Source organism: Carcharhinus amblyrhynchos, chromosome 13 (assembly GCF_965287045.1).
Source record: "Carcharhinus amblyrhynchos chromosome 13, sCarAmb.v2.hapA, whole genome shotgun sequence".
In the NCBI taxonomy this organism is placed as follows: domain Eukaryota; kingdom Metazoa; phylum Chordata; class Chondrichthyes; order Carcharhiniformes; family Carcharhinidae; genus Carcharhinus; species Carcharhinus amblyrhynchos.
Window position 1 is genome coordinate 28278243 of NC_137336.1, and position 27889 is coordinate 28306131.

Genomic DNA, 27889 nt, shown 5'->3' on the forward strand with positions numbered 1-27889 from the left:
AACTTAATATAAAATAAGAATTGAATATTCTCTGTCTTTGGAAGTCAGGGCAACAATCTGTTTGATAAATTTATACTAGAAAAATATCTGAAGGTGGTTTAGCTTTTGACAAGCATGAGGAACTATAATACTGACTGTGGTTTTTGATGCTTCAAAACAAATTACAACACATGCAACAGCGATTACAGTAGTCAATGAACAGTGAATTTACATAACTTTACACTGGATACTGATGTACTCCGTTATGCATTTTCATCATAAACTATAATCACGTTTCATTGGGAAATTGAAGAGATGCAAATGGGCTTGGACAGCCTGCTCTCAAATGCACAAACATACCCTGTAGGAGTAATTTCAGTCTTTATTATTTGAACCTGGAGCCTTCAATGCACATACACTTTTAAAAACTCAAATGTGTTAGTGTAGCATTTTACATAAAGGCATTATGTCTTCGATCCCAAATACAATTAAAATCTGAAATATTTAAATTCTTAGGTCACAAGTTTATTATGAAAAACAGCAAGTAGCGGAGCTCTGCCATGATTCTATAAAGAGAAAAGAATGATTTGTTCCGTACTACTAAATCAGATATGGACATTATGACAAATAAGTGGAAAAACAGACAGAATTAAATTAAACAGTATTCCCTGAAACAAGATTTCAGTACTCTCACAAATAAGGAGGCCTTTGTACTTTCGAATGTTCTTTTAAGCTCCATTGATTGTTTACTGCTATTTTTTTCTCTACAAGTCATGCTTAATAACGCTATAGCTAAATGAAAAATTATCACGAGGTGCAGGTTTTAATGTTTACATCTTTATCTCTGCAATCTCTGGAAAAAAGCAAAAGTAACTACAAACAGGTCTAGGCTCAAACCATGGCTCTCAACCCATAACTTCCACACATCAGCATGCATTGATGAACTGGTGCTCAAAAAGAACAATGTGATATTCGCAGACTGAGGCTTGTATTTATTATGGCACGTCTTTTGGTCCGTGAAGACAGCAGGTTTCTGAATGTTCGAGACTCTTTCTTGTAATTTGAAGTTACTGTTGCTCTTCCAATGTTGTCAGGCCAACTTTTAATTCATGGCAATACTGTACATATAAGATTTTACAGGAAGTAATCTGGGGTGCGGCGGGTAACATGTGGTTCACCTCTGCGAGGCGCTGGATCAAACTGCAGGCTATTGAAGTGGGAAAAGCAAACATTTTAACATTCAAGTATGTAGTTTAAGTGCACAATTTAAAATCAATTGTCACCCATTCTACTCAAGGACATAGATGCCAATGCACGTGCGAATAGTCACAAAATAGGGCACAAATCTGGTCATGTGACATTATGACAGTTGAAATTAGGTTGGAAAACAAGCAAACAAATGTCTTATTCGTTCTATCCTAAAAGCAAGAGCTAAATATGCATGCAAATAGCTGTTTTCTTAAAACTAACAAGCAACAACTTTAAGTCATGCCGGTGTTTAACTTAGAAGTACCACTGATCCAAGTACTAAGAAATATCCCACTTAAATTGAAGATTGGACTCAGGAAGGAAAGGGGAACTGGTAGGGAGACATTGGACAGGCACAGAGCTGCAGAATCAACAAGGCTAGTGGGAGCAGCACCTAGAAAAGCGCAGCCAATAAAAAGGCTAGTCAAAGTTGAAGTCTTAACGTTTACTGCGGGTAAACAGTTACTCTCTTCTCCTCCATTCCACCACTGAGTGAATGAGTAACAAGCAAAAGGAATTACATCGCACAGGACAACAACTGTTTCGCACTAAAAAAACACAAACCTGCACTCCCACTGCAATGATTTGGGGAACTCAAAGGGTTACGAGGCTGACTTAACAGAATTAAAACTGGAAGATCACTGATAGTATTGGCAGGTTTTCAATTTTTTAATTACAAAATGATACATTTGTTTAACGCTCACCCGCTGATCAATTCTTTCACCCAACTTCCATGATGTTACAGAGTTTAATGGAAGTCTTTTTAAAAAGCTGCAACAAAAAACTACTAGTCTTAATATAGCTTCTACAAAGAGCAATATTACATACTTAATCTTAAGTACTTACAAAGAGTATTTAAGAGTATCGTCAAGTTCCATTATTGCAGCTTGATTACCACAGCGGTAACAGTAGTTTGGAGCACTGAAGATGGTTACTACATTGCGATCATGACACCAGTTGTATCCCTAGTAAAGAAAATTCAACTCAGTATTCTGCAACAAAACTGATAGAGGGTCTATTCGAAAACAGCAAAGTTTTGCATGAATGCATGAAGGTCCTATTTCAGTGACTCTCTATTGCAGTAGCATCAAACATAAGAACCCAAATGAAAAAGCTTACATTAAAGTAACAAGCTCCAATACAGTAGACCACCATTGCTCAACACAAGATAAATTAAAATATTAACAGCCAGAGAGTTCATGGAACTCCTGTTGCTAACTCCACTCGAACACGTGAATGTTAAATCACCTTGCCATCCAAATCATGAATGACACCTTCAACATCAGGGGATGTTTTGAAGTCAGACAGATTTTGTGCTACGACTGTTCATAGCAGCTAAAGATGATGTGGAGATGCCGGCGTGGGACTGGGGTATCACAGTAAGAAGTCTGACAACCTGGTGTTGCAGTCTTAAACCTGGTGTTGTCAGACTTCTTACATAGCAGCTAAATGCATACTTGGCTTCCCCATTACTGGCACTGACATAGACCTTGTGCTGCTCTCTCATGTTCCTTTATCTGTTGCCCACGCTTCAACCTGTCGCCTGTGGCCCCGGCCACAAGTCCACCAATGAAACCACCCTCCCCTGGAGGGTCCTCCAGGACCCAGGAAATTCTCCACCGAGTTGTTGTCCAACCCCACTACTGGGACAGACCTGACCAATAGCAACTGAGAGACTCTGCATGTCAGGGACACAGCGTGATGTTTCCATTACAGTAACTACACTATAGGTACTGCCAAATTCCAAACTATGACCAAAATGATTACGCTGTTACCTCAATTGCGACAGAAGAATAAAACGCATTTTTGTACTGGGAGAAAAGAGCAGCACAGCATGGATCAATCAACAGCAAATGAGACAATACATTAAAGGTGTTCAGTTGCTGATAGAAACATTGAGGAGAAATTGCCAAAGTTTTCAAATCGCAATCCCAATTCACGATCACATAAGATAAAAGCAAAATACTGCAGATGCTGGAATCTGAAACAAAAACAGAAAATGCTGGAAAATCTCAGCAGATCTGACAGCATTTGCGGAGAGAGAATACAGCAAACATTTTGATTCCGGATAACCCTTCATCGCCAATTCCCAATCACTTTTGTTTTCCTCACCACTCCAAAATAATTCTCCAATACATTCCACCAACAAGCTCACTCACAATTACCAAGGCAATTAAGACATTGCGCAAAATTCCTCTCCCATTAGGAGTGTCATAGGGTCTCCACATCAGTTGTAAATTTACATTGTGGAAACATCCATAGACACAAAGTTAACATAGCTAATTGCTATTAATCAGAAGCAGCCTGGAATGGACTGTCAGCTAAACTTCACCTCATAGGACGAGCAACAGAACTGAATCATTCTGATGTTATATTGCTCAAGCAACACAGCAAATATGTAGCTAAAGGAAAGAGGGAATATATAAGAGGGAATATATGGCCCTGTTGTGTCAGAGTCAAATGGAATTGAAACATTAACCGTTTCTCTCTCCACAGAGGCTGCCAGACCTTTTATTTATTCATTTGTGGGACATGGTCGTTGCTGGCTGGCCAGCATTTACTGCCTATCCCTAGTTGCCCAAGAGCAGCTGAGAGTCAACTACATTGCCGTGGCTCTGGAGTCAGATTTGAGCAGACCAGGTAAGGACAGCTGATTTCCTTTCTTAAAGGACCAGATGGATTTTTATGACATTAGCAATGGTTTCATGGTCATCAGTAGATTCTTAACTTCAATTTTTTTAAAATTGAATTCAAATCCCACCATTTGATTTGATTTATTATTGTCACATGTATTAACATACAGTGAAAAGTATTGCAGTATCTGCAGTATTTTGCTTTTATTTTAAGTGAATATATAGGGTTGCAAAATCAAACTTGTAACATTTGGCCATTTGTACGTCACTGGTAGTCTATATCTGCAGTACTAAGCCCAGGTTTCGGCATCTTTACATAGCTTGTATAGTGGCCTTGGAAAATGTTCAGACAAGAGCTAAGGGAATATTCCTAGCTTAAAGAATCTTTGTTTTGTAGATTGGCTCAAAGAAGTGATTCCATTTACTCTCAAGTTATGCAGACTCCGAGGTGACGAGAGATTTGTAAAATAAGGATTTGAAAGCATTGCATTTTCAGAGATTAGGATGGACTACAAAAAAAGTAGCAATCGACTGGATGTTAGGTGGTTCTTCCTTTCTCAGGGATGTATGCCTCTGGGATGTATTGTCAGTTTGTGTAATATATGTTGACTCTCTGTGTGCCTTCAAGACAGAGCTGAATACGTAAAAGATTGCAGCCTCAGAAGTGTCTAGCCATGATGCTCTAGTAACTAGTATGGGGAAGGTTGATGAATTAGTGGTTTTCATTCTGAATTGCAGGTCATAGTTCACTTCCTTACAACCACAAAATATTACGTGTCTTTAATTAATGAGAGTGGACAGTAAGTACAGATATAAAGTATTAAGAAGTGCCATGTACCTCCATTACCAGCTGGTGAGCTCGTGAGACCAATGTAAGGCCATTGGCATGATTAAAAGTCTCAGAAATATCCTGACCAAAGGTGTAACCAGCACCCCTAGGCGAAATACCCCAACCTCCACGGTCATCTGGATCTGACCATAGCAAGTCACACATTGGACCCTGAAAATACAACAGGAAAAAGTAAGAATCAAAATATCCATTAAACAACCAGCTAGTTAATACCGCTAACAATTCTGAAAACTTACCTCATGTGGAACCTCCTGAAGACGATCGAGTGCTCGAATGTGATCCAGTGTATCTATCGAAGGAGAAAGGCCTCCATGGAGGCAGAAAATCTAAGGAAAAGAACAGAAGCAGCATTTATTTAAAGATATATGCCAGCCTGTAAATGGATATTACTAAAGCATTTAGAATGTAATACTCCAACAGGGATAATGACTAGACATAGATGCATATATCCATAACTGTGTATTTTTAAAATCATGGCAAAACATTTTTGCTTTGTGTGAACAGCAGATAAGGATGGAACCATGTGCTGTTGCAAGCAATCTTTAGTCATCTGACCATCTCTGGAATTCTCTGCCCGTTGAAGTGGTTGAGGCTACCTTGCTAAATATATTTAAGACGCGGGTAGATAGGTTTTTGGTAGGCAAGGGAATTAAGGGTTATGGGGAGAAAGCGGGAAAGTGGAACTGAGCCACTTCAGATCAGCCATGATCTTATTGAATGGCGGGGCAGGCTCGAAGGGCTAGATGGCCTACTCCTGCTCCTATTTCTTATGTTCTTATGGCATCCATTGTAAATAAAAGAATTCAATACTGATATTTATGAATCATGTTAGTTACAAATGTATTTGATTTTTATTTTATCTAACAATTCTAATTAAAAATTCTTATAAAACACTACTATTACTCAAATAGACTTCTGTGTCTGGCCTGGGTTATGTAACATATTGAAAAGTATTCACCTGACCATCAACCAAGGCAGTGAGTGGAAGATAATCAAAGAGATCTGTAAAATATTTCCACACATTGGCATTTCCGTATTTCCTTAAACATTCGTCATAGAAGCCATATACTTGTGTAATTTGTCTGCTTTCATGATTCCCTCTCAGTATCGTGATACGTTCACGATAACGCACCTGAAACAAAAATCACCTTTACATCAGTAAAGCTGCATACAACATCTAGTCCTTGGTAATATAAAGGAATGCTATAATTCTGCACGAGTTCCTGTGCACTTACTTAAAAATCATCTTCATACAGTAAAAATGCAAATTTAATTTTAAAACCTACAAAAATCAATTAAAATTAATTCTCCTGGAAATCAATACTATCAGCATTTAGCCATCCTGAATTGCTACAATACACCTCAGCAGGGCTCAAAAGAGATGGATGCAAAGAGTGAATTCATCCTCAAAATGTCACAAGTAGCCCATGAAAAAGCAAAGGTGGGGACACAAGTTCAAGCAAGGTTGCCCCTGTACAATATTTACTCAAATTATGGTCCCTCCAATCATAGGTTCCTTTTCTCCCAATTGTCTTGTTCCTTCAGGGGCAGAATCTACAACTGGAGGAGCAGCAAGTGCAGAAGGGAAGCAATCTGTCTTTGGAGGAGCTGGAGTAGCAGCACAGGAAAAACATGGGGAGGATGAAGGTGGGGAGTGGAGAAGAAAGAGATGGAACGGTAATGTTTTGTTTGGCATGGCTGAATAACTAAAACTGTCCTTGTAATATGATGCTTGAGTTAATCCAGGGAACATAATCTCAGAAAGCAAGGCTGAAACCATCCAAATTGGATTGAGTTATCAAGAAAATTCCAAGACAGGGTCTTCAAAAGTTAAGATTGGATATCTTTGTGATATGTTCAGGATACAAGTGTTTACAGTTCATAAACTTAAACTGTGTAAACTTTGCAAATGAAAATTGTCAAATCGTATGAAGATGAAAACAGAAAATTTTAAGTCAGAGCGGGAAGAAAACCTTGCATTCAACATTAAAGCAAGCAACCTATGTGGATAATCAGAAACGTACCACTCATTCATTGCAAATGGTGCTATGAAACGCACCACAAAAGCTTTTCGTTTGAGAATTCCCCCAAATCAGAATTACATGTTAAAATCATCTCTAAATAGCCAGCAGTCACACCTTTCAACATTCAGTAAGGAAGCTGGCACAGTAACCCAAGCTGGTTTTGTTACGTCATGGAATACTGCTCACAATGTCCAAACTCAAGAGAATTTATTAAGAATATTGCTGCAGATACTACAGTTTCAGATCCAAACAACACAAAACTTCAGCAAATGATATCTCAAATTCCAATTTCACACCACACAGAGGGACATCTCCCAGATCAGCACTGATTTGCAAGCAAGATACAAAAGAACTGCAGAATTCTCAGTATTCAGCTTAGCTCGATGCATCAGAGCTACAAAAACCTATTACCAGTGATATTTATGTTTCCTCGGCTTCAAGAAGAAGAAACGCTGGACTTAGTGGCTCTAAAAGAACCAACTGAGTGCTAACATGAAAAAAAACTGGATTTGACGGAGCGTTGATAAAGTCAGAGTACCACAGGATAAATTCACCAGTGAGGCAACAGATGGAACATCTGAAATGGTGGGGAAAAATATAGGCCTAATTGTACACTTGCAAAGTGATCTCAAATTTCTGGAATTTCTCCATGTTTATTACATCATTTGTCGTGAACATCTAACAGCCAGATATTCAATGGGGTGGCATGGTAGCACACTGGTTAGCACAGCTGCCTTATTGTGCCAGGGACCTGTGTTTAATTCTGGCCTTGGATCACTGGCCGTGTGGAGTTTGCACGTTCTCCCCATGTATGTGTAGGTTTCCTCGGGGTGCTCCGGTTTCCACAATCTGAAAGACGTGCCAGTTAGCTGCATTGACCCGAACAGGCACCAGACTGTGGCGGCTAGGGAAATTTCACTGTAACTTTCATTGTAAGCCTTATTAGTGACTAACGAATAAACTTCAAGTACAAAATAATGAAAACAGTCCTTAAAGTTCCTGAAGTTCTTGAATGGTTTCCAGAGAGAGATAAACATATTTCTAATAAAGGGAAAGAGGGATATAGAGAACAGGTGGGGAGGTGGGTTTGAGACCAGGGAGAGATCAGCCATGATCTAATTGAATGGCGGAGCAGGCTCGAAGGGCCAAATTTGCTTCCTGCTGTTCCCAATTCCTATGTTCCTATGAAATGGAAAGACTCACCAACAGTTCAAAAATGTTACTGAAGAGCTGGATTTTAAAGGCAAACCTGATGACATTTCTTTCGACTGTACTGTAAGGTGGCTGTTAACTAGCAAGGAGTAGGTTTGTGCAACTACTGGAGCCTATTATTGCCTTTCTTGAAGAAAAGATCCTATTCACAGCTGGGAACGACGAAAAGATGCAGTCTCTTACTGATATTACAAAACATTAAAAAAAACTCAACTTGGCACTGCTCTTCCTCAGACAATTTTCAGCTTCCAGAATAAAGTAAGGTTTTTGCAGAGACAATGTCACGAAGCTTCAACCACTTTCCTCATCTTAGGAGGGTATACATTTCCTGATAGCAATGTAAAGGATCACAAATTCAAAGAATGTACAAGGCCCACTTGATAATTTTCCTGATAGGTTTGGTGACTTGAGAAGTTGAGATCCTGTTTCACTTTTATTGTAAACCCTTTCATGGCTGATGGGGTCAACAATGGTTGGCCAATTTTCAAACCTCTGGTTTCAGAAACAACTGTTGTAAAAACTGAACTATTTCCAGGAGAACCAGAGCTTTGAGACAGTGCATAAATTGCAATCCGCAATTAAGTTCTGGAAGCAAGTGCCAAAAACAAGCTTTCGACAACTCATGAAAACTAGTGTGTGACTCATTTAAATTTTCAGCACAACATATTGCTGTACTCCGTAATGAAGTCTGCAAAGCCAAATCAGTGTGCAATCTTTGTAAGTCAACACCTGATAGAGCTGCAGGAGCTCAGGCAACATAAGACGGATTTTAAAAGACTTGTAGCCAGGAAGGAGAAGACTTCTACAGTGTCAATTAGCCTTCGTAAAGTTTGCTCATGTTTTGCGCCTCTCAAACATCTGAAGATCATCATATGCAGCTCTTCAGTTTATTAAGTTTGGCCACCCCTGTTAGATTACTGTGTATGAGCAGACCAGGATCCCAGGTTCAATTCCCAGCTTGGGTCACTGTCTGTGCGTAGTTTGCACATTCTCCCCATGTCTGTGCGGGTTTCCATCTGGGTTCTCCAGTTTCCTCCCACAGTCCAAAGACATGCGAATTACATTGATTGGCCATGCTAAATTGCTCCTTAGTGTTAGGGGGGTGTAAGGGAGATTAGTAGGTAAACATCTGGGGTTACGGGGATATGGCCTGGTTGGAATTGCTGTCCGTGCAGGCTTGATTGACCGAATGGCCTCCTTCTGCACTGCAGCTATTCTATAGAAGTCTTTTTTGGAGACATCGCTGTACCCATTTCCCCTTCTTTTTGAAAAGAGCATTTATGCACAGAAAATGTTGGGAATCCAGTGGAGCCTGACCTTTCAGACCTCGTTTTTGGTTTAATATCAGCTAGTTGAGGATGATTGGATGAGAAGGTGGAGAGTGAATTAAGGAAAACTGCTGAATTATTGCTGGATTCTTGGGCTGCCTGGTCAGCACGGAATCTCTCACTTCGTTGATATCCTTTAATGGAGGCATAGAGTAAACTTGCTCATTCATGCTTAGAGAAGTTTGAATTTTAATTTAAAATCTTTAGATCTAAGGTGCCCCTGAAAAAAAAATTCAAAAAGAGCTCTTGAAAGCAAGGAAATACTTTGCCCCATACACTTAAGGCCTAAACCTGCCTCAGTCTAGGAAATTACTGACGTAGTCTGAACTATCTTCAGAAACCCCACCATGTTTGCTCAATGTGAAGCAACAGTTTCATTTTGGTGACAGCAAAAGAGTTATCTATAAATTTTAGACTACATCAGGTAGAAATCTAACTACAGTGATGTCTTGAAAAAAGTTTCCTTGGGCTAAGTAGATATCTGCCCTTCAGCCATGTCAAATTGACTAACTGAATCCCAAGTGAAGAATCACAGATCCCAGTGTCACTCCACTGTACAATGATGTATAGTGCCAGTGTAGTCACACTGATTAATATACCCATGTAAAAGATAAATATCGCACGAAACTGTTGAGCCAAATAACTGTTTGAGTTTCAAAAAGTAGGCAACGTACTAAACTTCCATGTCAAATTGAAATGAAAACACAGAAGCTTGCCTTTAGCACTAAATATTCAAGAACTTTACTTCATAAACTCAATCCAAGGTATTAGCCCACATATTCTACAAAAACTATAACCTTACGAGGTAGCTAAATATATATGGAAGTCAGAGATTGTTATCCAAAATACTTACTATCTGAACACATCATTCAAAGTACAAATTTTGCAGTCACATATTTCCTACATTTTACAGAAAGACAGATTTCATAGAATCAACTAGAAATGTTAGAACATAGAATAAAAGGATATCAATACCTTAAGAGCTACAAGGAGTGTAACTGTTTCGACTGAATAATAACCTCTGTCAACATAATCTCCCATAAAAAGATAATTTGTGTCCGGTGATTTGCCTCCAATTCTAAAAAGTTCCATGAGGTCGTGAAACTGCCCATGGACATCTCCACAGACTGTGACAGGACATCGTACGTCCTGCACATTTGATTCCTTTGTCAATATTTCTTTAGCCTAAACAAAAAAACAAAATTGAAGAAATTAGCTCATATGATATTTGCACAACTAAATAGAGCAACTCAATTGTTCACTTTAACATTAATATTCAGCATTTCCAAAAATATATCAGTTGAGACTAAATGACTAATATTAATTTCAAGATTAAGTATTTAAAGATGCATTTTATATTTTCAACTTTTAACTGGGGCAGCACAATGGTATAGTGGTTAGCACTGCTTCCTCAGTGCCAGGGACCCTGGTTCAATTCCAGCCTTGGGTAACCATTTATGTGAAATTTGCACATTCTCCCTGTGTCTGTGTGGATTTCCTCCAGATGCTCCAGTTTCTTCCCACACACCAAAGATTAGATTAGGCTGAACGGCCATGCTAAATTGACCCTTAGTGTCAGGGGATCAGCAATATAAATTCACGGGGTTACGGGGATTGGGTCCGGGTGGGATTGTTATTAGTGCTTCTGTACTGTAGGAATTCGGTGATTCTCAAGAAGAAAAATATTCTGAAAGTAAAATACTTATCACATTTTTAGTAATGGTCATTACTAATGTTTACTCCCAATTGATGAGTACCATCAAGTCAATTTTATTTTGAAACAATGTATGTTACCATGCTGGTGTAGTATTCCATTACACAATTTGATAAATTCCCATGTTTAGCACTGCACTTTCCCTGGTCATAACAAGGGAACAAATGATGCCTCTCATCTGTAGCAGTTGGAAAACGTGATAAATAAATTAACAGTTTGCAAAAACCAACTCTTTCAAAAGTGAATATGGATACTGATTGCCAGGACTACATATACCATTTTCCCTCCTGTACATTGTAAAAGTTGGAATGTCAGATTGCCCTTTCAGATTCCTGCACTTCTAAAGATTTTGTAAATCTCATGGCCACCAAATATCTGCTGGTTCAATGAGTTGCTAACCAGCATGAATATTTTTAGAATGCTAAATTTAGTCAGAGATACAGCATAAAGAGTTCCAACTCATGAATATTTTTAGGCTTCAGTCTGTCTAAAATTGTTTAATCATGATATGAATATTTAGTTAACGGTACTGAAGGCACCAATTGGGTAACTGATCTGGCACTGGGGAACAAAATTAATTTTTAGCCATGGTTCAGTTGGTAGCACACACATTTGAATAACAAGGTTCAGGGTTTAAGTCCCACTCTAAGGGCTTGAGCACAAAAATCATCGGTGACACTGCAGTGCAGTAATGGGGAAACACTGCACTAAGTGCTGTTTTTGTAATGAGAAACTAAAATGAGGCCCTATTTGCATGCTTGAGTGGATTTAAACATCCCATAGAATCTTATAAAAAAAAATAGGGAGGTTATCCTGTGTGTCCTGAATAATTTTTATTCCTCAATCAACATCATAAAAACAGTACTGTGTGAGAGTTTGCTGAGTGTAAATTAGGTGTTGCGCTTCCTGTATTACAATGGTGACGACACTTCACAAGCCTCACTGGATCACCACCTTGCATTGGAGAGGTCTGTGCACTTCAACTGTCCTTTCAGAAATGCTGTCCACAGTGGCAAGGTTCGGTAGGATGTGCCAAAACATGGCCCAAAAATCTTTACCAGCAGAACAAGCGAAGGAAACTGCATTGTACCAGCTGGAAAGGCAGAAGGCAGCTGCAGTTGCAAGATAATCATAGTCATAGTCATGCTTTGATCATCGAAGCCTGACCACCCACCTATCACGGTCATGTGAACAATGTTTAATGTGGGAATCTTGGGGCACCAAATGTGCAGTTTTATATCAGGGCACATTTGCCATGTAACGATGGAAACTTGGCGACAGTGACAGGACTGTAAACCTGGAAGACCCAAGTCAACAATGAACACTAAGGTGACAGATGCATGAAGATTGCTGGACACCCATGTTAGGACAGAGATACCCTTCTGAGATATCTGTAAGTGAGCAATCCTCTTCACGATAGCCCACATAGGTAAAGGGCTAGAAAAGGTTCCCGAGGGATCCAACCTCTGAGATCACCATCTTTGAAGTCAGAGAAAATTAACACATCAATAATCTCAATGACCATCCGGAAAGAACAGAAAGCAACACGGTTTCTCATTAGGATAGTGGTTCGAATTCCCTCTTATGCAGGAGACCGAGGTTCAATTCTCTGATGGGAAGCTACGTAGGTAGCCTATGTAGGTTCCAACATGCCAGTAGTGTGTCTTTTTACACAGATGGTGGCTAGCACTGCTGCCGTACAGCGTCATGGTCGGGGTGCAATTCCAGCCACGGGTGACTGCTTGTGTGGAGTTTGCACTTCTGTGTCTGCATGGCTTTCCTCCAGGTGCTCAGGTTGTCCCCTCATTCCAAAGATGTGCAGGTTGGGAAGACTGGCCATGCTAACTTACCCCTAAGTGTCCCAAGATGTGTAGGCTAAATGGATTAGCCATAGAAGATGTGTGGGGTTGCAGGGATAAGGTGGGGGAGACCCATTGTGTGAGATACTCTGTTGGAGAACTGGTGCAAATGTGATGGGCTGGATGGCCTCTTCTGCACAGGTGGGATTCTATGGTTCTGATTATAAGCGGAGGTCAGTTCTGTGTCCCAATTTCTATTAGGGGAGCAGGGTGGCACAGTGACCTGGGTTCAATTCCAGTCTTGCAAGATTGTGTGGAGCTGTCGGTGTGGCTTTCCTCCCACACTCCAACGAGGTGCAGGTTAGATTGATTGGCCATACAAAATTGCCCCTTAGTATCAAGGAGAGTAGCAGGGTAAATATGAGGAATGGGAATAGGGCCTGGATAAGATTGTCTTCTGTGAGAGCTTCATGGGCTGAATGGCCTCCACCACAGGGATTCTATGAAATCATATCATAAGAGCTATTGAGACACCAAATCAACACCACCATCCTCAAGTCAGAACTGCCATCCTGGGGAGAGACAGTTGAAGGTACAAGCAGGTTAATACACCTTCTAATGGAAAGGAAGGGCTGACAGCAACCATCATGTCCAGAGTTGGTTTGTCATCCCAAATAGGACCTTGGATGTATTGCCAGAACTCCCTCATGGTATAAAATGAAAGGCTCGTGACACTTTACGTGCATCTCAGTTATAATCAACGTGGTCTTGCAACTGCTTCATGATCATATGACTACAACTGTCTTGAATTGGAGGAGATCTCAAACAGTCCCCTTCAAAATCTAGACTGGTGTCAAGCAAGGCTGAGTGACAGCCCCCAAACTATTTATAATCTGACAGTGTCTATTCATCTCAAAGATCAACTGCTTGGTGTGAGTATTAAATACTGCCTTGATGAAAAACTCTTCAACCTCTGACCTCCATGCCAAAACTAAACTGACCACCATAGGCACACATGATCTACAGTTTGCAGATGACTGCAGTGTTTTTGCCAACTCTGCATCAGATCTGCATGCCACTCACAATCGCTACAATCTTGTATACAACAGATGCACACCTGTCCTTGAATATTGCCAAAGCAAACTCAGATCAATCCAGACTTGCGGTCAGCCAAATATTCCATCTGCCATGTTGAAGGACTGACTGGAATATGCTGAGTATTTCCCACACCGTGTCCTGCTGTACAGAGTAGTTGCTGTCACCATACGACTATGCTGTATCAAGACTTGGTCTTTCTCTCAGTGACACAGAACAATGGAGAAATTCCAACAGCAATGGCTCCATTCTTCTGGATGTAATGGAAGAATAGTTAAGCAAACACCAGTATCCTTCTGATGGCATCTCCAAATGCATTCAGGCAAAACTGCTGCAAAATCAACTATGATGGACTGAACACTGTCCAGGTAACCAAAAAGTATCTCCCCTGCCAGGCCCATTTTCTAAACTCCCAAATTGCTGGCTTTCCGGGAAATCAAGAAAAAGCTACAGACACTCTAAAAACTCCCCCTGAAGCATGGCAGCATCAATATTAATGACTGGGAAGGGTTTACTACCAATTGCTCAAAATGGCAACAGCTTGTTCATCAAGCTGCATCATGCTTCAAGTGCAAACACCTTAATGATGAGGCAGAGCTGCAGTAGTATTGGCAAGAAAAGGATGCAAATCCTGCACTCCAGATCCCATTACCTTTTGGGACATCCTGCCCCTTGTGTCCAAGATCTGCAAGTTAAGAGCAGCAGAAATGCCTGACCCTGTAGATATTACCCTCAAATCAAGGGACAACTGATGACGATGACGACGACAATGACAACAAGTACTTCAAAAAGCATTTCATTGATTGTAATGCACTTTGAGACATGCAGTGGCCACAGTGTGATCATGTGATATTGATGCAAGTATTTCCTGTTCAAGTCCCCAAAACATTTATCTACATTTTCCAGTTAACTCCTACATCCCATATCACCAAAAGATTTCAAACCAAGGCTATAGATTTGTGCTCACTGATCAGAAACATGTACTAACACCCTTCTTCCTCTTGGGTGCAGGCCTCCTACTAGTTTCCAAGATTCTAAGACATAGGAGCAGAAGTAGGTCACTCGGTCCATAGAGTCTACTCTGCCATTCAATCATGGCTGATAATATTCTCATCCCCGTTCTCCTGCCTTTTCCACATAACCCCTGAACCCCTTATTAATCAAGAACCTATGTCTTAAAGGCACTCAATGACCTGGCCTCCACACCCTTCTGCAGCAGAGTTCCAGAGTCACCATTCTCTGGCTGAAGAAATTCCTCCTCATCTCTGTTTAAAAAGATTGTCCCTTTAGCCTGAGGTTGTGTGTCCTTCAATTCCAATTCATTCTGGAATGAGTCCTAAGTAGATCAGCATGTCCTAATCATCGCTTGAACAAATCACCATTAAATTAGTGTCTTTTAAAATTTTTTGTGTAAGGAAACCCCAGCAAAGTTTCCACATTAAGACATTTTTTTTCTGAACTTCAGAAAGTTAGGTCCAGATATCACAAACATCAGCATTCCCGAGAAAGCATTCAATACTATACAACAGAAATAACACTACTGGAACAGATCTGAGGCAGGATTAAAAAAAATTAGAAGGGATGAAAGAGGTAAACACTAAGGGTGGTTTATTAAAGTGCTGATTCAGTGGGTAGTGACATCCTGCAGGGTTTTGTTGCATATCCATCTAGGGGAATTGAGTATCCAAATTTACACAATAATACAAGTGCGTATGAATGGAAATGTAAGAAGATGTTGTTTAGGCATCTAATTGACATAAAGAATACAACGACAGTAGTCTGAAGTGCTACACCCTGGTAAGAAAACAAAACAACTTATACTTTGAATAGGGAAAGCATGGAAGCCAGTCCATGGCTTACCAAAAAAAACCCAAAGCACAGCATCCAGCTGTAACCTAACAGCAAAACACATGTTCAAGAACACACAATGACACCTCCAAAATTTGAGACACCAGCTGGCACTCTGATCAATCCAGAAACTCTAGACCCCCAAAAGGTTGGAAAATACTATTCAATTCTTATTCACCTACACTATCCAACCAAGTTTTATCAAATTTTAGCTGAGTCACAAAATGGAATATGGCACATTTCTTAACAGAAGAATAAACCAAATTAGTCACACCTTATTTGGCATTAAAAACATTTACATGTGAACTACCCAGAACAAAATAGTCTAGTTTGCCTTTCTAATTATTTATGACTAACTTAAAAGTTAAATGTCATAGTCAGGTAATTATTCAACATTTCACATTTTTTCCCAATATTATTAATTTATAGCTCTGGAATATACTTAGTTGTTCAAAATAAAAAAAACACTACCAGGCATGTTAATTTAGAATGAAATTTTCAGTGATCCTGAACTGCTAGGAATTTCTTTACCTTTTCAGGGAATCACAAAATCTGGCTTCTCAGTCAAAACAATAAGAATTCTGACCTGGTAATGACATTGTTGAACATACTGTAACCATTTCACAGAATCCCTACAATGCAGGATGATGACATTGAGCCCATAAAGCCTGCCCAGACTACAGAACTCAACTTGTATAGATATTAATCCTTTTAACAATATTAAACTGGATTGGCACACAACTGTGGCAAAGATACTAATCAACCCACACGCAGGCCAAACAATGATAGCAGATTTCCTTCCTAAAGGACGTTGAAGAACAAGATTTTCTCTTTCTGGCAATCGGATATTTTCATGGTCACCACTACTGAAAGTAACTTTTAATTCAGATTAATTGATTTTAAATTCCACCTGCTGCCACAATTCTGGGATTTGAACACATCCCAGATCATTATTCAGGGTCACTGGCTTACTACTCTATTTTGTTTTTATTCATTTGTGGGACATGGAAATCATTGGCTGGTCAGCATTTATTGCCCATCCCCAGTTGCCCTTAAACTGAATGACCTGCTAGGCCATTTCAGAGGGCGGATGAGAGTGAACTACATTGATGTGGTTCTGGAGTCGAATGTAGGCCAGACCAGGTGAGGACGGCAGATTTCCTTCCCTAAAAGGACATTAGCGAACCACGTGGTTTTTCCTGACGATCAACAATGGTTTCATGGTCATCAGTAGATTCTTTTTTCCAGATTTTTTTTATTGAATTTAAATTCCACCATCTGCTGTAGCGGGATTCGTACTCAGGTCCTCAAAACATTAATTGAGTTTCTGGATTAATAGTCTAGTGATAATACCACTAGGCCACTGCCTCCCCTCAATGTGCTCTTTTGACTGGGGATGCAGTTATAGTTTGATGTTGAGGTTAACAATCTATTTAACAGATGCAGCTGTGTGAACGGTCGCGATGGATCTCTCCGGACAGAAGTTCAGTGTGCGGACAATGGTCTGACTTTGATGGCCACAGTCACAATTTCAATTATTCATGTTTTGCTTGTAGATCAAGTGGACACATCTTCCCTGGCCTGTCCTAATGCAGTTGAGGGCTGTCCAGATTTTCCATGTCAGGTTGAAACCTGGAGCTTCATTGCACAAGTTACTGAGTTGCAGTTGGCTGTGATCAGTTTGTAGGTGTGGAGTCTGTTCCATTAGGGGCTGCAGGATTTCACATGGATTGGTGAAATTTGGGTTTTTTTGGTCAGAGGAATGTTTAGTAGCTGACAGTATTCTTCGAGGATAATGCTTTCCCTACCAAAATCAGGAAATTCACTGAATGTGTACGAACCCAAGCTGCGTTAGTCTCAAAGTTCCAGAAATAATTTTCACAGCCTTGTAGTTGGATATCTACCACATTTGTGAGGCAACTCCAAAGCCAGGTTGAGCTACAGCACTCTTTAATTGGGTTAGATCAGGCCAAGTGAAGAAGTGCACTGATTCTGCTGCCACAGGTGATATCTGCCAATTTCTACAAAAGAATTTTGCACCTGATCTTGGCTCCAGTGTTCTGAAAATGTGTTCCAATAAGGGCAATGTATAGCTCAGATATTTTGGTCTTGAGTTGTGGGTGAGTAACTCCAAGTAATGCTACCATTTTGCCAATGGCCTCCTGTTAGGTAGCTGCCCACTAACAAAAAGAAAGTATGTGTACAGTCAAATCACTTTCAACAATATCCCTTTTCTTTCTCTCCAACCAAAACAAAGACAACATTCTACTTCCTGTTTCCCAAATAAACATCCATTAGTGCAGGGGTCTTCAACCTGTAGCTCTTGAATATCCAATTTGTGGTTCCGAATTTGTGGTATCCAATTTGTGGTATCCTCTTTTGTGAGGATAAAAGGCAAATGCCACACTTAACAATTTCAAATGATTTTAACAAAAAAAAGCATTGTCCTCCAAATAAACCAATTTGGAGTAATATAGTTACATTATCGCTAAAAGGTCTTTCATAAAATTGCCTCCATGGTTTTGACCATTATTGTTTCCCATATATCTGAGTCAGTAATTATTGCAAGTGTGTTAGGAGCTTTAAAGTAAAATCAAACCTTAATAATCAAAAAAGTCTTAATTCTATGCATCTATACAGTAAGTTTTAAAGATGACTTGGCCGACAAAAATATAATTTAACAGAAGCAATAAAAAGTTTATTAGTCCCAATTAAGGCTTACATTAATACTGCAATGAAGTTACTGTGAAATTCTTCTCTGATAAATACTATAACTCAAAGATAGTTGTGCCCCCCTTCCCCCCACCCCATTTATGATACAAATAGAGTGCCTGAAAACCAACAAACATGGAACCAAGACCATGACAAATTTCAGATCTTGCTGCATTTCCAGCCATGGGTAGTTCAGGTTAAGAGATGCTCAAAACATGAAAACAGTAGCGCACAAGCAGCAAACCAAATAACTAGTCTGGTGTCACAATGTATCAATGCAGCAACTAGCTAAATTGTTCAGGTAAGGATTTTTTTAAAAATTTACTTAATTAAAATCAATGCATGGCACATTCTAAAAATGTCTTCAGACAGCTGGATTTGAGACACTGTATCTGTATATGCCAAATTATGCAACATACTAGGAAAAATTGGCAACTTGCCAAGATTTAGTTTAGAAATGCCAATTTTAGAAATAGTTTAGGCAAATCTTTTTTTAAAAAGACTCTTCAATTGAAAAAGTTGATGACGGCTGCACTAATGAACAAGATGACAAGCGAACAAACTAGCAATCCAGTCCACTTATGCTTAATTTATAGTCAAGTCTATGGCTTTTTTTGTTTTAGTTTAAATATTAACCATATGGTTAGATTTTTTAAAAAGGACAGTAAAACCTCAAAAATTAAGTCATTCAGAGATACTGTTTGAAGTTGATAAAACTGGACAACTCCTGACAGATGAAGCATTCCGAAAACATCAAATGTGTGGTCTTCAAACAAATGGAAACTGCAATTTACAAAAATAAGTAGTAGCATTGACATGTGTGTCAATGGCACAAAATCCTGATTTTAGGATGGCTTCCTGAATCACTTATAACATTAGCATGAACCTGATCCAGCAAGGGCAGAAGCATTGACTTATTTTATTGCAGCCATTCAACTTGTTTGATCCCTTTCAATCATACTTGCACACATCCATGCAGTTCGTTGCTGTAGCCCCATGACACAGAAAAGCTTACTCTGTTACTAAGTTTACTCTTGACGCCACAGCACTTAATTCGGATTTGAGGTAACTTGATATTGATGCATTAAAATATTCAACTTCATTTATTCGTTCATTAAAAGTGGATGCATTGAGAATATATAAACAGCACCTTATCAAGCCACTCCACATGTCTCAGAACAGTTTTTAATCCTATAAATTAGTTATGAAGTCCACTTTAATGTAGATGAGAGCACAACTGCCAATTTGCACACTCATGGTCCCAGAGAGAGACAGTGCATCAGTTTAATGACTCATCCAAAAAGTGGCACATCTGACATTAAACCTTCATTCTGTATGCACGTCAGGGTGGGGTGCAGACCCTAACCAACGCACTGTCTAATCTTTTTGTAATTTAAGTGTTTAGACCCTTTAGACTTTTTGTGTAGCTGCTCAATAATTTAAAGGAATCAACTTTTGTGCAAATGTGCATCTTAAAAGGAATGTTCCTCCCAACCCTTTGTGGCAACTGAGCCAAGTTAGCACTTAAAAATTAAATTAGTGGTGGGCAACCTGTGGCCACATGCGGCCTACTAGACTTTTTTTTTGTCCATTGCCCCTGAACAGGGTTGCCACAATCCACTATTTCCATCTGCATAGTTTTTTTTGTTACCAGTAGGACTGAAGTGATGCACACGTAAAGCAAGAGCAAGTGAAGTGAGGTACATGCTGATTGCACACACAATACCGACCATAAGAGCCATGCACTCCCTCTACGTCCAAAGTGCAAATATTTCTTTTGTTATCACTTGAAGTTGATAACAGTTCTATTAACATGAATGATTCAGCACTTTCTATTTGTTACAAAATATTCACCATGTATTAAATGCCTTCAACCTCATTCATAGGGTCAACAAGCCAGATTTCAATCGTGCGGCCCACTGAGATGAAGGGTCACTCATGCAGCCCACTCACTACATAGGAACACAGGAATTAGGAGCAGAAGTAAACTCCTTTGAGTCTGCTCTGCCATTCAATCAGATCATGGCTGATCTCAAATTCACCTCTCCACCTGTTCCCCATATCCCCTTATCCATTTTTTAAAAATTAGAGATATATCTGTCTCCTTCTTGAAACAATTCAACGGTTCAGACTCCACCGCACAATGGGGCAGTGAGTTCCACAAATTCACCACCCTCTGTGAGTAGCAGTTCCTCCTCATCCATCATCTCAACCTGTACCTATGACCTGTTGTTTGAGATTGCCCCATAAGAGGAAGTATTTGGTCTACATTTACTTTATCAATCCTTTCTAGGTTGCCTATCACTGGCTTAAACTGCACAATAATTTATTTCTCCCCTCACTTCTCAGTGAGGGGTTGCAGGAAAAAATAAGTATATGAGACCAAAATCCTCTAATTCGTATTTATAAAAATAATAGTATCGTACTTTAAAAAAACATTCACCCTGAAGAGTCATATGGACTTGAAACATTAACTCTGTTCTCTCTCCACAGATGCTGCCAGCTGAGTTCTGCTAGCATTTTCAGGTTTTATTTAGGATTTCCAGCATCCGCAGTATTTTGCTTTTGTATTATAAAAAATATTTTTAGCATAGACGACTAATAATATTCAGCTACACCACCTGAATACAGCTGATTCCTGAAATGGGCTTCCAACCTCAATCATGCCAACTCTAAGACCACCGATTTCCATCTCTGAAACATCACCTATCTCTTCTGATTTGCAGCTGAAACTGTCATTCATGCCTTTGTTGTCTTTGGATTTGACTATTCCAACACACTCCTGACCAGTCTCCAGCATTCTACCATCCATAAACATGAGGTAATCTAAACCTCTGTTTGAATTAAGACATAGGCTGCAAAATTCTATGCGCCTACTACCTTTCACTCTGATATATATTGACTCCCAGTTATGCAATATCTTGCTTTTAAGATTCTCGTTCTTGTTCACAAATCTCCTATGGCCTTGACCCTACCTATCACTGGAGTCGCCTTCTCCCCCACAACCTTCTGAAATATTTGCATTCAAGTAATTCTGACCTCTTGAGCATCCCGATTTAAATTGCCCCACTAGTGTTGGCCACTGCTTCAGTTATCTAGGACCTAAGCTCTGAAATTCAATTCCTATGTCTCTTCACTTCACTTTCCATCTTTAAGGCACTTCTTAAAACCTTTGACCAAGGCTTTTATCATCTGACTGAATATGTCTTATGCAGCTCAGTGACATACTGTAATGTTTCACTAAGGAAGTTCACATGTAGATTATAGGCAACAAAATGCTATACCAGGTCAGCCACTCATCAATATATTTTACTACAATAGTAGCTATGCCTCAACTTCCCTGAAAGCCATTAAAAATCTACTTGCAGGACAAATCACATCCTGAATTTAGAATCCAATAGAAACGGTTGGCACCCAAAAATTTATATTGTCTTACATTCAAGTGAAATGATAGGAAATGTGTACCTCTTGATTTATTTAAAAACTGTCAATGAGCCTTTTTTTTTAGAAAGCATGATACATGATGCTGAAAGGTAGCAATGTCAAAAAAAGCTGGCTTCAATGGTTTTCAATTTAAGTTAGAGAAAACAGGACAGTATGCTGAAAAATGCAAACACGTACAGTACATTCTTCAATTACATCAATTTGTCTTTAGAGCGCATTCCTTATATACAAAGCAAGACTGTTTAATTATATAATTTCAAAAGACCATGGTACATTTATTGATAAGTTAATGAACGGCATTCAGTGCCAAAAATATTATCTATGCCGAAGTTATGCATTTGCATCCATAAAATTCCAGTGAATAACCAAATGTGGCCTGATAGTTGACTTAAAACACATTAATCAGAAGAAAATAACCTAAATATTTCCAGACAATCATAATACCTGGCATTGGCATTAACAATTTAATAAGGAGATACCCTAGAATAACTGAACTACACTGTAATTTGCAGGACCAAAAGCTATTTTCTTTCCTTTCACCAGCGCAATCCATTTAGGATGCTCGATGCATCATTTCGTTAGACAGTATGATCTGTCACTTCCTCCTCCTCTCCCCAGTTACGTATTCAAATAATCGTACATTTTCCTTAACATAAAAGATATGCACACACATAAAAAAAACACCGATTGATGCCGAATTTAAGAGCCGGTTCTCTCCCCACCCCCCACAAGATACTTTATAATTTTCGGAAGAAATTTAAAACCAAGACGATAAAACACCAATTCCGAATTGTTCTACTGCATTGTGCAGTTATATAGAGGTGTAGAAAATACGGTGAGAATCTATTGTATATTTGTTATGGGTGGGGATAGAGAATGAGCAGAATTTGAAGTCATTATCGCCCACAGTAATGGACTTATGTTGCTCGATGTGCTCTCTCCAGCCGCTGAAAAGCGCAGCCCCGGAAGGCGCCATTTTAGGTGTTGAGTTTCTGCACCAAACAAATGCCGGCTGGCTCCCCTCATCATGAGAGCCCCAGGCAAACAAACCCAACATCTCAACCCTTCGGCCGATCGATCGCTTACAATCCTCGTGTGAGAGAGGGGGTTAGGGGCGGGAGGGGGACACGAAAGCTCGAGATAAAGCCGCTTTGTAGCCTGGAATCGGTCGACATTTCCCTCCCGAGGCTGGGGACACTAACTAGGCCACCCCGGCGGAGCTTGAAAGCCAGTCGCCCTTTCATTAAGTTAAAGCCGGCCCGCGGCCCTCACCTTCTCGCATAGCGTCTTCACTTGGCTCTCTGTTAGCTGCTTGCAGTCGTTGAGTTTCTCGATCCACTGGTCCAGCTCCTTGGTGAACGCCTTCTCATCCATGGCTCACTTCACCACCCCCCCCAAACCCCACGATCAGCCGCTGGAGCAACCGACTCACACAGGATCTTATGTCAATGAGCAAGATCCACGCAATTGTTCCCGTCCCCTTTATTTGAAATATATATATGTATACAAATAAGCAGCAGCAGAAAGGCCGCTGGTGGTTGCCGCGGAGCCGGTGGGAACCGATCCCAAGTCCTCTCCCTCTCCTTCCCTCCGGCTCCGGATCTCCCTGCCACAAAATGGCCGCCACCCTGCGAGCAGCTTCGCGCATGCGCGCTCTGGCCCTCTCCCGGGAGCTGCTTCGCACAGGCGCGCTCCGGCCCTCCCCCGAGCCACCGTGGGGCTGCGCAGGCGCGCTCCAGCCCTCTCCGGGGCAGTTCCGCGCAGGCGCGCTCCGGCCCTGTCCTGGGGCAGCTCCATCAGCAGCAAGTAGCAGTGTTATAATAGTTGCAGCATCGTTCAGTGCAACGTCCGCTGAACAAACACACTCCCAAATGATGTGAAAAGTGGACTTTCAATGAAGTTTTAGTTTTGCATTTTATTGACACCTGGATTAAGGGATTTTCACAGCAATTTACAGTGTTCGTAGAATCCTACAGCACTGAAGGAAGCCATTCGGCCCATTAAGTTTGCACTGACCACAATCCCACCCAGGCCCTACCCCCTTAATACCATGCATTTAGCTAGCTCCCTAACACTAAAGGGCAATTTAGCATAGCCAATCCACACATCTTTGGACTAGTAATGTAAGCCTACCTGCGACTCTAATAAACTTTTTTAGGTTGAACTCCTTAAAGGGAGTTAATTGGAGGTGCAATCATTTTTGCACTGTTTGAGGAAATTTTGCCTTTACAAAATTTGGGCCAAAGCTGGTTATGGTTCATCATTGAATCCCTACAATGCAGAAGTTTGGTCAATTGAGCCTGAGCCGACAATAATCCGACCCAGGCCCAATCCCTGTAACCCCACATATTTACGCCGCTGATCCCCCTGACGCTAAGGGGCAAGTTATTTATTTATCAGTGTCACAAGTAGGCTCGCACTAACACTGCAATGAAGTTACTGTGAAAATCCGCTAGTCGCCAAACTCCAGCGCTGTTCAGGTACACTGAGGGAGGATTTTTTCGAATAGCCAATGCAGCTAACCAGCACATCTCTTGGACTATGGGAGGAAACCGGAGCAACCGGAGGGAACCCATGCAGACACAGGAAGAACATGCAGACTCCACACAGACGGTGACCCAAGCTGGGAATCGAACCTGGTTCCTCAGAGCTGTGAGGCAGAAATGCTAACCACTGTGCCACATTGCTGCCCCACAGCTTTAGGGTTGATACCTCATTTCGTTAAAACCCTGGACTTAAGTAACCTGTAGTTAGGTTCAGTAATTATGTAGAGGGAATGTTGTCACCGGCTTCAAAGTATTTCCAATTGAATTGCTGGGAGATGAACTCTGCATTTTTGTAACAAAGATTAAGTAATTTTTCTGGCAGGAAAGTTGGAATTTCATTTAAACAGTGTAAAATTCTTCAATGATTCGTCTCAATAGCATCAAATCCATCTCCTTCCAATGGCATATATTGTGGAAATAGTAGTCCTAATGCATTTTTTAGCTGTTTGTAATGCTGTCCATTGATTTTTACTTAGATGTCAGAATAACAGAGTGGTAGTAACCTCCCCCCTACCCCCCACCCTCAACTCAGTCAAAAAATGTCCTGCGCTTATGCTGCTCTCCACTGACACTTGAGTGCAGTATTAAGGGGATGGGGGTGGGGGGTGGCTATACTGTTGGAGGCGCCAACCTTTGGATAAAACTTTAAGCCATCACCTTCAGCTGGATGTAAAGGACCCCATGATACTCTTGGAAGAGTTCTGTCAGTAGAACACTTTATCTGTCACTTAAGCAGACAATCTCGGCAGTATCTCATTGTTGTTTGTTGGACTGTATTGTGTGCAAATTTGCATCTGCATTTCCCTGCATTCCAATACTGTGGGCACATCAAACCTAATGACTGTAAAGTAGTTCGGAATTAGTTAAGGTTTCTCTTACTCATTAAAGTAGCAGTATAAGTTGCAAAAAACAATTAATTATGAATTTAAGTTTTCTCATTTTTGTATTTTTCACTAATTTTATTTATTTGAATGCCTTCATCTTTTATCACTGACAAAAACTGTGAAAAGGCTTTACATGCTAGCTTGTCATGCAAAGAAGAAATCTTTTCTGTTACAGCTAGCAAAATTGTATCACAGCCTCTTCAACATGGTCTTTGTGGGTGCGTGATTATCTGTGACTTGTGGGCTTCGACTGAATCTCCTCTTTATTATCCATATTCTATTAATTTAAGTGGTTTTATAATCCATGTCACTTTCCATGTCAGTGGTTAGCACTGCTTCTTCACAGCACCAGGGACCCGCGTTCAATTCTGGCCTTGGGTGGAGTTTGCACATTCTCCTCATGTCTGCGTGGATTACCTCAGGGTGCTCCAGTTTCCTCTTACAGTCCAAAGATGTGTGGGTTAGGTGAATTGGCCATGCTAAATTGTCCCTTAGTGTCAGGGGGATTAGGAGGATAAATAGCTGGGGTCACAGGGATGGGACTTGGTTGGGATTGTTGGCGGTGCAGTTTGATGGACCAAGTGAACTCCTTCTGTACTGTAGATTCTATGATTCTTTACCTCAGTTGGACTGTGCACTTGAATTGTTTAAAATTTATTTATTAGTGTCACAAGTACGCTTACTGTACTGTAATGAAGTACAGTAATGAAGTTACTGTGAAAGTCCCCTAGTTGTCACACTCCAGCGCCTGTTCAGGTACACTGAAGGAGAATGACCAATGCATTTTTCGGAGTGTGGGAGGAAACAATTGCGCCTGGTGAAAAATCACGCAGACACGGGGAGAACATGCAGATCCCACACAGACAGTAACCCAAGCTGGGAATCAAACCCAGTTCTCTGGCACAGTGAGGCAGCTGTGCTAACCACCGTGCTGCCCTTGTTGTGCACTCTGAGGAAGCACTGTACTAATGTACAGTAATGCTACTATAGTGGTGTTGTTTCATCAAAGAGTTATATGAAACATAGATTCATTTTATCCATGCCCCTTGGAATCTTGGAAAAAATTGTTAAGGTCTCACCTAAGCTTTGGTACCCATTTTTTAAAGGTTCAGCAATTTGGGTTCCAATTTTTGGACAGCAAAGTAACCATTTGGTTTTGTTCTGCTTCTGACCTAATTGATTTATAGTAGCTCTGCACAGGAAATCAGCACACTAAATACTCATTTGAGTCCCTGAATGTTGGCCAGGGCACCATGACAATTTAATTTCTCCTCATTGATAGTAGTAAAATGGGATTTTTTTATGTCCTGTGAGATGAGATCTTGGTTTAAAGTATGATCTAAAACTGGAATCTCGCTCGACATTGAACTGGTAAATCAGCCCAGATTATGTTTTAAAATTTTTGGAGTGGGATTGAACCCATAATCTTCCAATTAAGAGGTGAGAGTGTGATAATTGATCCAGGACTAGGTCTATCAGCATATATCAGCAGAGGAAGACACAAATAGTTCCCCAGGAATGCTAAGGAATCAAGGATCTAATTAGAAGGAGGAACTGAAGGAAATTTGCAAGACTAGAAAAATAGTGCTGGAGAAATTAGTGGGACTGAAGGCAGATAAATCACCAGGACCTGATAATCTACACCGCCGGGTGTCAAAGGAAGTGACCATGGAAATACTGGATGTATTAGTTGTCATTTTCCAAAATTCAGTAGATTCTGGAACATTCCTGGCAGATTAGAGGGTGCCAAATGTAACCTCACTATTTAAGAAAGGAGGGAGGGAGAAAACAGGGAATTACAGATTGGTTAACCTAAGTAGCAGGGAAAATGCTGGAGTCTGTTATAAAGGATGGACTAACAGAACACTTGAAAAATATCAATGGGATTAGACAAAGTCAACATGAATTTATGAAAGGAAAATCATGTTTGACAAACCACTGAAGTTTTTTGAGGACATAACTAGTGGAATAGACAAGGGTGAACTAATGAATGTGTTGTATCAGGATTTTCAGAAAGTTTTTGATAAAACCCTGCATAAGAGATTAGTGTGCACAAATAAGGCATATGGAATTGGGGGCAATATATTGGTATGGATTGAGAATTGGTTAATAGATAGAAATAAAGAGTAGGAACTGATGAGTCAAAGAACAAAGAACAAAAACAGCCCAGGAAACAGGCCCTTCGGCCCAACAAGCCCGCGCCGCCATTTTAACATTGAGTCCCCCCTCCACTCGTGACCCTTTCTATGCTTGTGGCATTCCACATTGAGGGAAAACTAATTTAGGGATAATTTATTACCACCAATCAGCCTAATAGCACATCTTTGGGGTGTGGGAGGAAACCGGAGCACCCGGAGAAAACCCACGCAAGCGCGGGGAGAATGCGCAAACTGGCCCAAATCCATGTGTCTGCACAGCAAACAGTGATAGTCACTGAGCTGTCGTGTTGCCCAGCATCTGATCCTTTCTGAAGTGGCAGACAGTAACTAGTGGAGTCCTGCAAGGATCAATGCTTGGGCCCCCGCTATTCACAATACACATCAATGATTTGGATGAGGGAACTAAAAGTAATA

The 27889-nt window shown here is 40.4% G+C and overlaps 1 protein-coding gene across 1 annotated transcript; it reads right to left on the minus strand.

The window, feature by feature from the left end:
* Positions 1-343: 343 nt before the first annotated feature.
* Positions 344-23521, minus strand: LOC145351789 (serine/threonine-protein phosphatase 2A catalytic subunit alpha isoform). The gene is made up of 7 exons (XM_080201426.1): positions 23159-23521; positions 10250-10459; positions 5669-5842; positions 4947-5036; positions 4699-4860; positions 2074-2192; positions 344-1186 (listed from the first exon to the last, which is right to left on the minus strand). The coding sequence occupies exons 1-7, from the start codon at positions 23258-23260 to the stop codon at positions 1114-1116; spliced, it is 930 nt and encodes a 309-aa protein (XP_080057552.1). The 5' UTR covers positions 23261-23521; the 3' UTR covers positions 344-1113.
* Positions 23522-27889: the final 4368 nt, after the last annotated feature.